This window comes from Cuculus canorus, chromosome 1, assembly GCF_017976375.1.
Source record: "Cuculus canorus isolate bCucCan1 chromosome 1, bCucCan1.pri, whole genome shotgun sequence".
Classification (NCBI taxonomy): Eukaryota; Metazoa; Chordata; class Aves; order Cuculiformes; family Cuculidae; genus Cuculus; species Cuculus canorus.
This window is the reverse complement of record NC_071401.1, coordinates 71,996,075-72,012,508: the sequence shown is the minus strand read 5'-3', so window position 1 is coordinate 72,012,508 and position 16,434 is coordinate 71,996,075. Positions and strand designations below refer to the sequence as shown.

At 40.7% G+C, this 16,434-nt stretch overlaps 1 protein-coding gene across 4 annotated transcripts; it reads right to left on the bottom strand.

Moving 5' to 3' along the window:
- Positions 1-50: 50 nt before the first annotated feature.
- On the bottom strand, positions 51-16,191 carry AKAP17A (A-kinase anchoring protein 17A). 4 transcript variants are annotated; one of them, XM_054071630.1, is made up of 6 exons: positions 16,099-16,191; positions 15,583-15,713; positions 14,497-15,239; positions 12,257-12,405; positions 10,934-11,174; positions 51-9,504 (listed from the first exon to the last, which is right to left on the bottom strand). In XM_054071630.1, the coding sequence occupies exons 3-6, from the start codon at positions 15,169-15,171 to the stop codon at positions 8,635-8,637; spliced, it is 1,935 nt and encodes a 644-aa protein (XP_053927605.1). In that variant the 5' UTR covers positions 15,172-15,239; positions 15,583-15,713; positions 16,099-16,191; the 3' UTR covers positions 51-8,634. The 4 variants fall into 4 exon arrangements, with proteins under 4 accessions (XP_053927605.1, XP_053927614.1, XP_053927589.1 ...); XM_054071639.1 differs by having other exon boundaries at positions 15,682-15,713; positions 16,099-16,175; XM_054071614.1 differs by having other exon boundaries at positions 14,497-15,713.
- Positions 16,192-16,434: the final 243 nt, after the last annotated feature.

The window sequence follows — 16,434 nt, the reverse complement described above, 5'->3', positions numbered from 1 at the left end:
CAAGAATCCTAATAACCCAAGACACTCAGCATCTTTTTTTTTGAAACAGAACATCCAGTTTCAATGAACCACATATTTAATTCTTTATAACTTCCAAGTCTTATGTTTTACAATAGATACATCTCCCTAAGTAACATGACTATTGCTTTTGTCAGTTTTTGACACAGACTAATTTGATTTTTTTTCCCCCATTTACATCACATATACTACTGGCAAGCATTTGGAGAGGGCATGAAATCCTATGCACCCATCTCATTCTCTAAGCAAACCCTTCCTTCTCCTCAGTTTTCCTTACAGTAAAAACCTTGACTGAAAATGTCTTTTAAATACCATCACAAGCAATCCAGAGGTTTTTTTAGTTTAGCTTCTTAGCCTGCAAATAACCTCTCAACAAATAATTCAACCAAATAGTCATTGAGATCTCCAACAAAGGGAGGACTCAGAAGGAAAGAGGCAATCTCCATCAAGGCAGAGAGGCTCTCTACACAAAATTGGTACAGACCAAAACATTTCCATCTTTCTCTTTCTGAAAAGAAAACCCAGACAGCAGCTGAAAGCCTACAGCTTACATCAGAAAGGCCTTGTGCTCTGTCACGCATCAAAGATAATCAGTGGACATGCAACTGCCTTGCACAAGTCATTTTACGCTTGCTAATCTGACAATCTTCTCCTCTGTTTCTTCAAAAAGAAAGCTTCGGAAAGAAGTGTCCCCATGGCTTGGCATGAGCAAGCACCTCAAAACCCTTTTACCTGGTGGTTCACCTCACTTTTGCTTTTTACAGTCTTATGTTGTTTGCCAGACATGTTAGGTGCAGTGAGTAGAGAAAGACTTGGCCAGCACTTCACCCTTCTAGTTAGGGCAGAAAGTAACAGAAACAACTAGACAATTCCTCAAAGCACTTACAGGCACACATCAAGGATCATATGCAGAGTTGCAGGGAAAACCTAGTCTGAGAGTGATCAGTCACTGCTCAGACACTTGGTCGGCAGACTGAGACTGCTAGTTGAGATGCTACCACACCATTATCCCTTAATGCTGTCCTACATGCAGTCCAGTTTCAAGGAGAGCACTCTTGGGCATCCTGTCCAGAGCACGTGGAGCTCACTTCACAGGTGCCAGAATGCATGTGCAACTAGATATGTTATCAGTTAAAAAACAGTTAAAATTACCCTTAGCCCTTCAAAAGTTTTAGAACCTACTACTACAGCAAAGCATTTGCTGAGCATTTGCTTGAGCTAAGCTATGATTTTTTTTTTTCTTCATGAGGAAGCAGAAGAAATATTCAGAGGACACAGCAGGTGAGGGGGAATCAGATCACATTCATTTCCTGTGCTATGATTGTAAAGGAGAAAGGATGGTGGTATATACTATTTTAAACAAGACTTAAGAGTCTAGTATGAGATTCAGTACAAAAAAAAAAACATGGTATATTTCCTTTTAACAACAATAAAGCTTACACATGTAGAAATGTTAGATACAAGAGGGATCAGATCTATACACTCAGCTCTGAAGTACTCATTGCAACTAGCTTGATGCTTTACTCAAGCACTAGAGACAACTCTTCAAATTTATTGTGAGGTAACAAAAGATACAGTCTGCAAATAACATGCTCGTTGCTCTGGGGAAGAGACAGATCAACAGAATGCAAAATAAACTTAACGAAACGTGTTGTATGCAGATAATAATCAAATATCAAAGCCAGGGGGACAGACCAAAACACAGACAAATACATCATATATTTCCTCTTACTTATACTAAAAAAAAAAAACCTTAGCTTGCATAGGTTTCAGTGGCCATTTCTGTTTACCCACTTATGAAGGCACCTGCCAAACTAGTCAGTTTAGTTGCTGTCTTATATAGATTCTAACTACATCTCTACCTCTGCTGTCAAACATGAACAGCTGCCATAGTCTGTTACACGATCCTACACATGTACAAGAACTGCCAGTGTGATGTTCAGGTAGCACTCAGCAGCAATCAACTCTCATTGGTTTCCGTTTCTAGCCTTGTGGTTCTTGGTAACAGACCTGTGCTTACAATTCTGGGAGCCACTGCAAAAATTCCCATTTTCTCTAACAGCTTTCAAGATGATGCTTCCAGATAACATAGCAAATGGGGATTTTTATATGCATACATAATCATGCATATACATTTATTCCAGGTCATTGATAAGAGTATTCTACAAAGGTAAAATCAATCAGCAAAAAATCATGGATATTGTCATGACCTTGGTAACCACTTCTTATCAATATCAATTATTTCCAGCAATACGACTCATACTTTATCAAAATTATTTAACCACAGGAGGCAGTAAGCAGATGGAAAGCACAATAATAATACTGAAGAGCTTGCCCTTGCCCCTGTGGAGAAGGAACAGTTTCTGTTGAATAAGCTGTTTCCTGAGTCACCTAGTGCAGGTTGAGCCCAGAATATAAAAAGAAAATTGCAGGCTGAAACATTGGTAAGTGCAGACTCATTGGGCCTCAGATAGGAAGAGGAGATATCCTTCTTTAACGATCAGAACAGGACTATGTGGTAACACTGCTCATAACACCAAGAACTTGGATTTCTTACATTTTTGAGGCTCAAGTCTTTCTTTGCTTAACAAGGGCTGCAGGAAAACCACTCCAGTTGGCCACTGCCAAGAGACATTGCAAGGAAGCAGTGCATGTGTGGAGAGCAAGCACTGGCTCCTGCACATGTGGAAGCTCAGGAGCTTTGGCCTATAACCTTCCCATCGTTTTCACCTCAGACCTTGCTGCAAGTGATCTCGGATAACCAGGGTCCTCATCCTCATACCGGAAGAGGTCACACACTATCCTTGTATCATTAGATGACTAATACACTTCTGAACACTACACAGCCTCAAAAGCAAGGTGCGTTCCCATTTGCTCAATCCTATCCTTCTGTCACCTCTACAAGGAGAAAAGAGAGGCGCATCCTCACAGCTGAGAAAACTCTCTTCCTGTCTCAACTTGTGATTCAAGAATGGAAGCAGAACATCGGAAGAAAACCCAGGCATTTCTTTAGATTTGGGAAGTGGAACAGGGCTCAGAGGTCTCTTTCACTGCTGCCAAGGTTTTCCAGCAGGCATGAACACAGTGCTGTACTGTAGAGTTGCCTGATCCATGGTTTAATGGGATTTACACCCCAAATTTATACCACATCAGTCCTGATCACTGAGACAATTCTTCCACTATTGAAGGATAAAAGACATACTGGTAAAGAGTGAACCTGAGCTTTTCCCAGCAAAGGCCCATTCTTAAAATAAGCTCAAAATGAATTGTCAAGTATGGCTGCCTGACAGAGCAAGAACTTGGGAAGTAGTTGTGCTCCTGGCTTTGCAATGGCCTGGCAGAAGTGCCAGAGTTTTAAAGCAAGATGAAAAAATGAAGTCAAATGCATGGGATAAATTTAATGCTTCTAGAGGAATGGCTTCTAGTGAACGCTTCCATCATCTTCAAGGATTTCTTTCCCCATCTCTACACTACTCCCCTGAGGCTGCCAGGCATTCAGTCAAGATGAAAGCTGACACCCAGGCTCTATCTTTTCAAACAGCAATCTAATGGAGAAGAAACAAAGACTTACAGTCTTGCTCACCCACATCCTTGATATTCCAATAAAAACAGTGAATAAAACTATATTCCTGCTTAAAACCCAGAGGAATAAACCCCCAAACCAAAACCTCTGAATACTGACAAACAAATAGATTAAGATACGTAACTTCAACGAAAGGGGACATAAGTAACGTACAGCTCATGACAAGCCTAGCCAGCCAGTCAGGTTACTACTGGTACATCATTCTCACTCGCCAATTTCAGAAGTAAACAGGCAGATATCTTTGCAGACATTTTAATTGGATTGTATTTCTAGCAGCTAGGGGCCTGAAAGTAGAGGTAGCTCAGTAGCTAGGTCAGAGTCTATCCAATACTCAGCCATACCAACATAAATTCAGTGTTTCAGAACAACTTACTGGTTTTGCATGTCTTTGATAAGTATTGCTAAATCCTATACCCTCCAGTTTCCTTAACATTTATATCAGAACCTGTAACTGTTATGTTGTTTAAACACTGTACGTTTAAAAATTAAATAAGAACAGTAGTGTGGATTATTTGATCTTGTTCGTCAATTAGGCCAAAGTTTGTTTACCGAAGTTTGAAGTCCATTTGAAAAGGACACTGCTTTAAAGCAGCTTAAAGAGCAAACAACAGACATTAAATACTTACCTTCTCATATGAACTCAAGGTCACTCAACAGACATACAATGAAACAGAAGAATAGAGACCAACTGATTTTTCTGCTTTTAGGCAGCTCCTGAAAGTCAGTCTTGCGAATCCAACCAATCAGGTAAAACATAACCAACTGGCATCACAACATTCTTCAAGAGCAGGGAAAAATATCAGTAATTTCGGTACTTCATATTCTAGAAGTCATTATAAAGCCAACTGGTACCCCAGTTTTTTTTTCACTTGAAACACTAAGACCCCTAGAAGATACTTGGTAGAAATGTAATGACTTACAATCAATACAAACAATAAGCAATTGTACTACCAAGACTTATATTCTTTAGATTATTGCATCTGCGAGGTTTTTGCAATAGTACTAGCACATATCTTAGTCATAATAGAAACCTAAACAAATTTAGGGCATGGCATGGCATAATTTGTATTTGTGATCTTATTAAAAGACTGTAGTACAGTTTCAACTCTTTTCAAGTTTCCTTGCAGTTTAAAGCCCATCATCAATGAAGACCACAAGGAGAGCGATGCCCAGCCAGTCTTGTAGCAGTGCCTACCTTGGAAAGACAAATGCCCATATTTTTATTGTTAAGCATATGTTACAGCATACTCCTTTGGTCGTTTGGGGTCAGCTGTCCCATCTGTGTCCCTTCCTAATCTCTTGCCCAATTTTAGCCTATCCATTCAGGGAGTGTGCACAAAATGGGAAATGGAGAGAGAAGGCCTTGACAGTGTGCAAGCACTGCTCAGATAGGCAAAGCATTACTGTGTTATCAACTCTATTTGTGACAAATCCAAAACACAGTACCATATTGGCAGCTATGAAGAAAGTTAACTCCATCCAAGCCAGCCCCAGTACACATGATGGAATATCCATTTCAGGGGATTCAGCACTGGAAAGATTCTGGAGTGCATTGATGGAAATCGTATACCTGAAGCAAAATTACCGCTGTTAGACTAGATAAAACTGCATTGCACTATTACTGGGCAACATTTGACACTAGGAGTTTTAACAGGTTTTGATTGGGTTCAGCTGACTGACTGAAAGAGGACTTCTTCCACATTCCCTCTCCATTTTGGGAAGTAAGCATTTGCCAGTAGCTTCAAAATACTTCCAGGCTTTTCTTCCTGAAGCTGCTGTGAAAAAAATAAATAATACAAACAGCTGAAACAACCGAGTGACCTCAGGTTACCGTACCTCTAGGACATTATTGCAGCCTTCTGATACCTAAAGAGGGCCTATAATAATGATGGAGACAAAGCTTTTAGCTGGGCCTGCTGATATTGGACAAGGGTTAATGGTTTTAAAATGAGAGTAGATTTAGAATAGATGTAAGGATCAAATTTTTCACAATGAGGATGGTGAAACACTGGAACAGATTGCCAAGAGAGGTGGTAGAAGCCCCAACCTTGGAAACATTCAAAGCCAGGTTGGACAAGGCTCAGAGCAACCTGCTCTAGTTGATGCGAGACCCCATCTGGAGTATTGTCCCCAGTTCTGGAATCCTCAGCTTACGAAGGATATGGAGCTGTTGGAACAGGTCCAGAGGAGGGCTACAAAAATGATCAGAGGGCTGGAGCACCTTCCATACAAGAACAGGCTGAGCGAGTTCAGCCTGGAGAAGAAAAGGCTCAAGAGATCTTATAGTGACCTTCTAGTACCTGAAATGGGCCTACGAGAAAGCTGGAGAGGGACTATTCATAAAGACTTGTGGTGATAGGACCACGGAGGAATGGGTATAAAGTAGAGAGGGGCAGATTTAGACTAGGCATAAGGAAGAATTTCTTCACGATAAGAGTGGTGAGATACTGGCACAGGTTGCCCACGGAAGCTGTGGATGCCCCATCCCTGGAGGTGGCTCAAGGCCACGTTGGAGGGGGCCTTGGGCAGCCTGATCTAGTGGGATGTCCCTGCCCATGGCAGGTGGATTTGAACTAGATGATCTTTAAAGTCCGTTCCAACCCTGACTATTCTATGATGTCCCTGCTCACTGCAGGGGACTTGGACGGGATGACCTTTATAAAAGGTCACTTCCAACTCAAACCATTCTACAATTCTGTGTTGCTATGACACTGTATGAAGCCAGTGCTGGATATGGTGTTAGGATGAATGATTATCAAAACCTGACAACTGAACATCATTCCCACAATCATCTTCTCTCCCTCAGAAATTGCCCTAAATGTCAGGGAAGCTTATGGAATTTCAGGATGGGATTTGAAATCTGGTCTTGAGCATCCTCTGGAGCTAAAATAAAAAACCAAACCAACCTATCAAGCACAGTCTTCTTCTAGTATGACTCAATAACATTTTTTGATGACCACTACTGTTTTAACTGCTTCAACTCCCAGCAATGATATTGAATTCATACCTTGATGACTTCCTGAAGGTAGCACTACAAACTAGCATCTCCCTGACTACTTACAAAATGCGTCATCAGACGACCCTCATTGAGCATATCAATCCCAGTGGAAATACAGAGTAGAAATATACTAGTGAAATACTAGTAAGAATCTAATCCTGAGCTCAAAGACATCAGTACTGACAGTCATTAAATTTCTCATTCAGTGCTAGACAATACACTTTTTTTTTTTAAAAACATGGTGTTACCACAATGTATCAGGATTTAAGAGCAGGGTAAACCAGACTGTATGCATTTACAAAGAGGCATCCCACCAGCCTTATCAAATACTAGCAACCAACATTAGACTGGATTTTAGCGAAATGACTACTAAAGTTGAACTTAAATATTTAAGACTGATAGGGTTTTAACACTTTAACAAAGATAGCAGAAACATGAGCTCTTCACAGAAAGCAACTGCTCAGAATTCAAGAGGTTGGTGGTGTTGAGATGATTAGATTAAGCAGTCTAGGTCTCAGCCCCCAAGACAATGGAAAAACTCACAAGAGAAGTCACAAAAATTGAGAAGTAACATAATTAATGTTAGATCTTTAAAAATGTGAATTCCCAGGAAGAGGAAAGAATATCTTTTTTTTCAACAGCTAGTAAATACAAATACTTCAGCAGCATGATCTAGTAAGAAACAAACCCCATATGCATTCACTGAAAGCAACAGACACATTTGGCCAGTCAGCGATCCAGCTGAGTTGTAGCACCAATGGGCTCCTCAGGCACCCCGGTAAAGAGATGCATGTTGATTTGATGCATCAGTACAAGAAAAATGGCATCCGAAGGCCGCAGATAAAGACCACGTGCCCTACCGAATTAATAGTTGACATACCTGTACGTAATAGGATCATCAAGAAAGTGGCGGATCTTCATTATTCAAATGCGTTGAGTGATCTTTTTTAAACAAATGCATTTGTTTAACACAACACTTCTGCAGATTTTAATATCCTGACATATTAAAACAGCAACTTCAGTTCACTGGAAAGTTCTCTTTTTAATTTTACCATAAAAAGGCAAAATAAACTCTTTCACCATAATGTTATAGCTTTTAATATTCCTGAGCTGCATTTTAGAAGCAAAAGTATTTTTAAATGGATTTAACAAGAGACACTGCAGCCTTACTTTCCACATCACAAGTAAAAATAATTTAGCAAGAAGGCCCCTTTTTCAAAAAAGAATGTCTAGTTCTGTCTGTACCTGAAAAAATGCTTCAAGGGGCTCTATGCCACCTGAAGTAATTACAAAGCCAAGTATGACAACAAAGTAACAGAATTTTTCAACCATTTTTACCACTGCTTCTTACATCCTGTATCAGTGTGCCTCTCTTACATGGAAAGTATTATTATATAAATGGCATTACACACCAGAATAATTTGTGCCACAAAGCTTGGCACCATACAGACATGAGGGAACCACAGCAGTTTAAGAGATATCCTGCATATTTTTTTACAATGATATGAAAGTCCTACCATTCATCTCAATAAGCAAAAACTCTACTTCGTTAAATGGGATTTCTTTGACCGCACCAGAAAGCATTTCAAATCAAATCTGTATGTAATAGCTTGCGACCTCTGGAGTTCCTATAAAATTGGCACCCATGTACTTCTCAAGCCAAATTAGGTGATACAGAGATTAAAACTAAATTGACTAAAACTAAGGTTTAGAAAACTGAAAATCAAGAGAACAGGTCATTTTTTAGCACAGTAGGAACTCAAGCACAAGCACAGGTGGTTATACCTACATTGTGGCAGAAACCTAGAAAGAGACAACAAAGCACGAAGGAACATCAAACAACTCGGGCATCTATTTTCTTGATTTCATGGACTAAACGTAAGTTAAGCATTGGTTGAAACAAACATGTTTTCTACAGCAGTCACACCGATGAGGTCTCGTTTACAACTTTCTGCCCCTTTTGTCCAAGCCCAGCCTTTCCAAGGAGCCAAGGCCTCCACTATCCACTCCAAGTACTCCTTTGCTTACTCAGTGGTCAACTCCGGTGCCTTCGCCTCCTGCTCACACTTCTGCAACTACGACTTCTTTCTCTTCTGTCTCGTTTACGTTCTCTACTGCGAGTTCTTCTGTAACGTGAACGTCTGGGGCTTACACTTCTTCGCCGAGGACTACGGCTTTGTCGAGGACTGTAACTTCTGCTAGAGCGTCTATAATACCTCCTTTCTTTCCTGCGCTTTTCATCCTCATAACTCGCATCTCTTCTGTGTCTGCTTCTCTCTCGCTTACCCTTACTTTCGTCAGTGTTTATGCTGCTACATGAACGGCTCTTTCTTCTCCTTGGCTCTGTGCTACGTTTGTCCTGCTCACGGTGCGAGTCCTTCCTGTAGGTATGCCGGTCATAGCTATAGAGGCTCTTCTGCTGCTGGTTAGTGGTGGGAACACTTGAAAGTACTGCAGAACTTCTTTTCTCAGAACACCTTTCAGAGTTTGTGATATGAAGTTTCTGAATGTTACCATTCAAGTACTTGCATTTAGCATTTGCACTCTCAGGGGATACCATTTCACTTTGAGAAACAGTAGCCAGTCTGCCTGTAACAGCCTGTCCCGAGGTAGAAGTGATGCAGCTGGATGACACAGTGTGTGGAACACCATCAGGGGTTTTCAGTGTGTCAGACTGAGATGTTTCAGTTTCTTCTTTGTTTTGATCAACTGCATCCATTTTCTTGCTCAGAAGATTGTTCAGCAGTTTCTCCCTCAGTTCCTTTTCTTTTCTCTGCAACCCCAGCGCCCTCTCTTTTTCCTCCTCCACGCGTTTGAGCTCAGCCTCCTGGAGCCTTCGTCTCTCCTCCAGCTGCTGAAGACGAATCTTCTCTTCATTATGTTCTTGCTCCAAAAGCTTTACTGTCTGAAAGATAGTCAAAGAGAAGGTAAGAGCAAACAAGTATTTATAGACCTGCTCATGCTTCCAAGTTACACAACACAAAAGCACCAACATGAGAAGAAATTAAATCTAACAAAAATAACTTAATCATCTCAAAATAAAATCGCTGTTTCCTTTTTAAAGGGCAAAAAAAAAAACCCACTAACACACAAGTGATGTAAGGTGAAACATTAGAATTAGTCCATAAATTCTTTTTAACATTAATTTCTCCTAGCTGTTTTACAAGGCAAAACCAAAGCTTGGTGTTTATGGCTCCTTAATATGACAAGAGTAACACACAAGCTAGAAAAACACGAACTTTTAAGTATTAGAACACATTTATCAGGGCCAACACCTGAAGTTTTCAGTCAAATTTAAAACATTAATTTCTCTTACATGATAGCAAACTGTGGTTCTTAAGATGACTTTACAATGAGTCCATAAAAACCAGCAAATAATTAAACACACACACGTTGTGTAGAAATCGATTTTCATTTTATCACCCACTTAAGAAACTCATCATACTGAAAAAGAAGGTTTGATTTTTTTTTTTATTCTGATCCAGACAAAAGGCTTACTGTAAACCTCAAAATTCTGTGAGTGAAAAAGGCAAACTTTTATGTTTTATCAGACAACCTTTCTATTTCACAGCTACAAAGTTATAAAGCCTCCAAGAAGTATTTCTCACTTCTTCAAGCGACCACATAGCACTGTATGAGCTCTGGTTCCAGAACATTTCAGAGGTACACTGGCATCAAAGAAAAAAATTGTGCTTTGTCACACGGTTTTTCACTACTAAGGAAAATACTTAAAATGCATTGCATTACAACCTAACCTGACTTTATCCAAGTCTTAAGCAAACGACATCCTGTTTCGGTGAAAAATAACAATGCCATTAGAGAAACAGGATCTAATGTTTGAAACCTTAGCTGACAGTACATTTCCTACAGAAAAAATTATTCTGCACATTTTCAGACATAAAATAATAAAAGCTCATTCTCTGAAACTGCAAAGAATAGCTGACAGAACTGCTGGAAACCAGAAGGGAAAGAGCATCAAAACTGGAATTAGAAATAAGGAGTCTTGCACCTTATCCTCTGTATTTAGTTCATGTTATCATGCTCCACATTCTTTTCCTGGACTGAAGAGAAACCTGCCAATTAGTTTACCTGTAAAAAATGCTACTCAGGACTACAAGTCCAACTTCAGTCCTTCATTTGCCTGTATCATGCTTATTTATGAAGGGAGAAATACCGTTTCATTTCATTTTTTGTAATTTTTGGTCTAAGGAGTACCTGCCTGAGGTACTAAATCTATTGTTTTAATGAACAGCACTCCTCACCCCTCTTAAGTCAGTAAAAGGGTTTGTTCTGTTGTGTTCTTCATTAGCTTCTTAAGGAAATACTGAAGTTACCTTTGCTCTGCTTAGCAGTTCTGCAATTAGTCTAATGGATTGAAGATTTCTCTGAGCTAACAGAAGCTTCCTTTCTTCTAACTTTATCTTCTCTTGCAGTTTTTTCTGCTCTTCAGCTTGAAGCTTTTCAAGTTGCTTTCTGTTTCGGCGAACTTCACGATCTCTCTGCTTTTGCTCTCTCTTGCGCAACTTTTCTTCTCTTTTTCTCTCTCTCTCATGTTCTTCAAGCTCTCTCTGCTTCCTAAAAAGAGATTAACATTGTTACCTTATCCAAAATTGTACCTGCCCTAGACACCTACTCTATGTAAAAATATATTTTGTAGTTTGAGTAAATTTGTTTCTAAGTAACTGTTGCTTATTACTGAAAAACAGTAGAAAGTAGTGAACACTTTAACCATTAGCTGTAACAGCAAACAATCATCAGCCTATCAATATTTAAAAGCAAGCTGGAATCCAAACACAACGCATGGGTACAAGAAAAAATTACATTTTTTTAAATCAATTTGACCAGAGACAATAACAATGCATCAGACAGCTGGGAAGTCAAACATCATGCTGAGGAGAAAATTATCAAGCCAATTAATAAGCACAAGAGTTGATAGTTCTTATTTCAGTCATTAGGGCAAAACTGTAGCTTATGTAAAATGGTCAAGGGTTTCTGACATCAAGTATCTACTGGTACAACTTCCAGGAAATTTAATATTTTGAAATGAACATACGCATCAGCAATAATCTAAATAACCTTACAGTTTCAGCAACTTTAATACAGAAACATTAAGCAACAGGAATTTATAGGCATCAAGGCAAATGGACACTATACAAGCTCTGAAACAATTTGCTCCATTCATGTTTACATTCTGAATAGCTTTCCTATGACATTTGTGCTGATAAAAATTTTCTTAAACTGTCACTATTAAGATATGCTTATATCCTATCCATTTCCTGGAAAAATACTCATGTTAAAAACAAATGAGCTTTATAGCAATGTTACCTACTGGTAGAACTAGTGCATAATTTTCTCTTCTACATTTACTATGCCCATTTCTCTATCAGAACAACTACACACCAGGCAAGTTCCCAGCTCTTGGACTTACTGTTTAACAACAATTACCAAAAAAAAGTGTAAACACGGTCCTCCGCCAAATCTCATAATCCCTGAATCCTACTTCTCACTCTGTTTTAAGTGCTTCACTTGAGCTATGGTAGAAATTTGAACAGAAACCCATGTTTAGTTATTTTCTATCTATTGATGCTGATATGAAAGAGTAACTACAGTTTTGTTATGCCTGTTAAAAACATAACTGATCCAAAAGTAATAAATACCTTTCTTCCTCTTTTTGTCTTTCCTCAGCTTCTTTCTCTTTGCGTTTTTGTTCTTCTCTCTGTTTCTCAAGCTCTTGAAGCTTTTGCCTTTCAAGCTGACGCTTCTTAATTGATGCATCACTAAGGTGTTTTGTTGAGTCAAAAGAAACCTTTACAGGATATAATTAAAATCAGTTTAAAGCAGACCAAAAAAAAAACCCAAAAAATCCCCCACAACCTACACAATCCCCAGCAGTTTTAACCTAGCACAAAGGTAACCAAACTACAGTCTAAGTACAATCAGAAACAGAAACTCTTTTTCAAAACAAAGGTAACTTCTCTATACGTCCAGAGCAAAACCAGATAACTGGGAACTAAGTGCCCGCAAACTAACACAATCGGGTATCAGTTGACACTTTTGTGTGTGTCTGACAATCAAAAGTAAACCCTTGTGCGGTTTAGGCCCTGGCTGTCCAGTGTTTTCAACCTGTCAGAACAGGAACACAAAGAATTCTTTCAACTGATGTATGCAACTAGGGACTGTATAGCACTAGGCAGAAACGGGCATTACCTAAGGCTTCCCATTCTAACACTGTGAACCTTCAGCAGAATAAACAGTTCTACGACACTCAGCAACTGGTTTGAGCAAGTACCTCCCTACCAACTCTAACACTAAGATTTTCAAAATAAAGTACACTGGGCTGAAGCTCCAAGTTTCAAACTGGAAACACTAGAGAAAGGAAAAAGTTACACACATCTGAGCAGTGAGACCAGGGAAAAAACTCAGCTTCCAGGACATATGAGCACACCTTGGTCACATCCAGCTGCACACTGGAACAGGACACCAGCAGAGATCACAGCCCTGGTGTCTTAATCTCCCATTCTAAATAGGCAGGCCGGGATCCGTAATACATTCCTACAGGCCTATCGTCATGAACCATGGAGCAGAGAACAAGGAGCGCACATCTTGCAGGATAATTCAACCAGGGCCTAATTTCGTGTAAAATAATGTTTCACTAACAAGCTGTAAAGACAGACAGGTAGAAACTGAGGTGTCACAAACTTATATGAAAGACCTGTCCTGACAGCACAGACACAAATCGAGCCCTCTCTCTTTCCTATCAACCCTCAAGGCACCTGCCAGGAAGGCATGCTTCATCTCGCACAGTCAAACTAAATTGGGCAACTCTGATCCCCTGTATATAAATGGTAGTTTGAATTTCACATCCCCTTGAAAACCTCGAGGGTGAAGGTACAGTTTCTATGCTCCAACTAAGAACATGATAAAAGATTACAGTATTTTACGTATACTTGCTAAACTACAACTGAGTAAATACTTGCATGTTCCCACATTACACAACGGAATATTCAAGATTTTTCCTGAAATACACTTTCATTAAGTATACTGAAATACATCTGCAAACATTTCACTCAATCAATATAAAAACGCATGGACCACTTATCAGAGCAAGCTTTCTTCAGGCCATGCTTTCACAGACAACTGCATCTGAACAGACTGCCTCGTTCTCTCCTGTCATAGTTGTATTTTCTAAGACAACAAGGTAAAGAAGAAAAAGATCTGGAATTCAGTATGTAAATGTTATAAACTAAGCATACTGCATTCACAGGAAGGTGTGCTACAGACTAACGTTAGTGTCTAAGTTTTTATGGCGCCTTTCTGTATGTGAAGTACACTAATGATTAACTGTGTATTACACAATCCTACAGGTCACAGGCTAATAAACTTCACAGCTCTGACACTTGTCTGGTAGACCTCATTATCAAATCAGGGCCCAAACAGAAGGCTCTGAAATTCTTCCCCGAAATCTCTACTGATAGCTAACACAAGAAAGAACAACACACTTAAACGTCAGCCTTCTGGTGAAATTTATCTGAACCTTTTCAGAATTTAAATTAAGTGAAATGACAAGATTTACGAATAGCCTATTATGTTCTGATAACCATTTAGCAGGTCGAATACTTGGGTCCTTCTGTTCTTATTTCTAGAACTGTGTTGTTAAAAAAATAAAGACAGGAAAACCCTACCAACTTTGTTTACATAGTCTAACATAACATTTTTCTTCCATCATTTTCTTTTAGAAGTTCAACAATGGCTGTTCCATAAAACTACATTAGTGCTGTTAACGTCACCTGTTGTCATCACTACAGTATACAGATCCAGGACTTAAGCTCTAGGGACATAACATTTAGTTGTATTTATTCTTTCACAAGTTCCCACAAAAAAGGCTGCAGTTTCTCACCTTTATATTGCAAGCCACTGCTTTGCCATCATCACCTTTATACATCAGCTTCATCCCTCGCAGAGCATTCATGGCCTTAATGAAACCTGCGTATTCCCGATACTGAACATAAGCTTCAAAATTTAAATGGCCTCCAAAACTGAAAGTGTGAAAATTCCTGCCAGTCATTTCTTCTCTGTAAGGGTCCAGCATGGGTATGTCCACATTACGTATTTCTCCAAATTTCTTGAAAACTTTTATTAGGACTTCTTCACTTGGCTTTTCTGAGCCAGAGTCCTTTGCTGCAAACCACTTACAAGGTAAACCCTCTAAGTGAATAGTATCTGGCCTCTCCCCTGGCAAAGTTTCATTCATATCTTTTGCATCACGGAAGAACGAATCCCAGTCATGTCTGGTAGGAAAGTCAATCTTATATTCTGCAGCACGGACTTTTAAAATGTCAGAGAAGCCACTCAGTTTTATTGTTTTGCCATCAAGGCATGCCAGAAAAGATTTAACCAAGCTTTTGTTTTCAACCTCTCCTTCAAACCGGATGAAATCCATCGTGCTTTTTGAAATCCGCAGAGTAGAAAACTGATGAGTTTGTACCATCGCTTTCAATCTTTCCATCACTTCCCAGTTTGAAATGGATTTTCCCGGTTGTTTCAGCTGAGGAAGTGCCACACTGATGGTCATTTTTGTAATGGGTTTAAGGTACAACCCACAGGGAGCACAGAGCTCTACAGCTTCTGATGTGTCATGAACTATTGTTGCAGCAGCCATAACACAGAAAAAGCACAGAATAAAAAGAATAAAAGATGCAAGTTTAAGTTGCAGGCCAACAGTAGTCAAATAAAATAGCCCTTATCCATAAACAACTTAATTCTTTGGCCATTTAACCATTCCCAAGTTAAAACAATGTTTCTTAATACAGCAGTCAATTAGGGAGTTAAAACCGAATAACACAAACATCTTAAATTACTTTATAACCACTAGAGCCTCTAAGTAATTAAACCTCAGTAAGGCCTCATAAAAAAAACCCCAAGAAGCTGATGACAATCTTAGGAATACATGAGGTTGGTATGTGATGGCTCAGAAAGCAGCTACCCTTTTTAAGGAAGGAAGGGGCTGGCGGAGCGATGTCACACCGCTTTGAAGTCTACTTAACAAACAGTAACCCCAGCAGGCTAGCACCGAGGCAGAGACCAAATTCTCCAGCAGAAAGACTTGGAAGATGTCTGCAACGAGAGAAAACAAAAGAAAACAAAACAAAACAACCCCTTTTTATTTAAAAGCCAGACGCCGCAGCGCCCTCTGAGTTGCGCTGAGCAATCTCAACAGTGCAAGGTGAGCCAGTGCCGTGAGACCCCCGGTGGACCGAGCCCGGCGACCTCCGGAGCCTGCCCAATTCCCCCTCGGGAAGGCCAGCAACTGCCCCCGACGAGAGGCGCACGGGTGGCGGGGAGAGACCCCGGGAAGACGTCAGCGGGGAAGGCCCCAAGGGGCCAGGCCGAGCCGGTATAGTCGCCTCCACGCCCGCCAGCTCCCCTACACCGTTCCCAGCGACCGAGGCCCAACGGCTCCCCCGCCCCCACGAAGGGCCCCTCCCGGCGCCCGCCTCACCCGCAGCCGCCGCGGCGTGCCGACCCCTCTCGACCCCTTCCTCTCCGCGCGCTGCTGCCGCTTCCGCTTCCGGCCGGAGGAGGGCCGCGGGGCGGGGCATGCGCCCGGCGGCAGAGCGGCCGCTCTCTCTATGGCAGCGCGCGCTGGCGGCAGCAGCGCCCTGAGGGCGGCGCCTGGCGGCGCGGCGGGAGAGCGGAGGGGCAGGGAACCGCTCGGCTGGGAAAGAGGTCGGAGGTCATCGAGTCCAGCCGTACCTGTCCACTGCTAAACCATAACCCTAAGCACCTCTTTAAAACACCTCCAGGGATGGTGACCCAACCACCTCTCTGGGTAGCC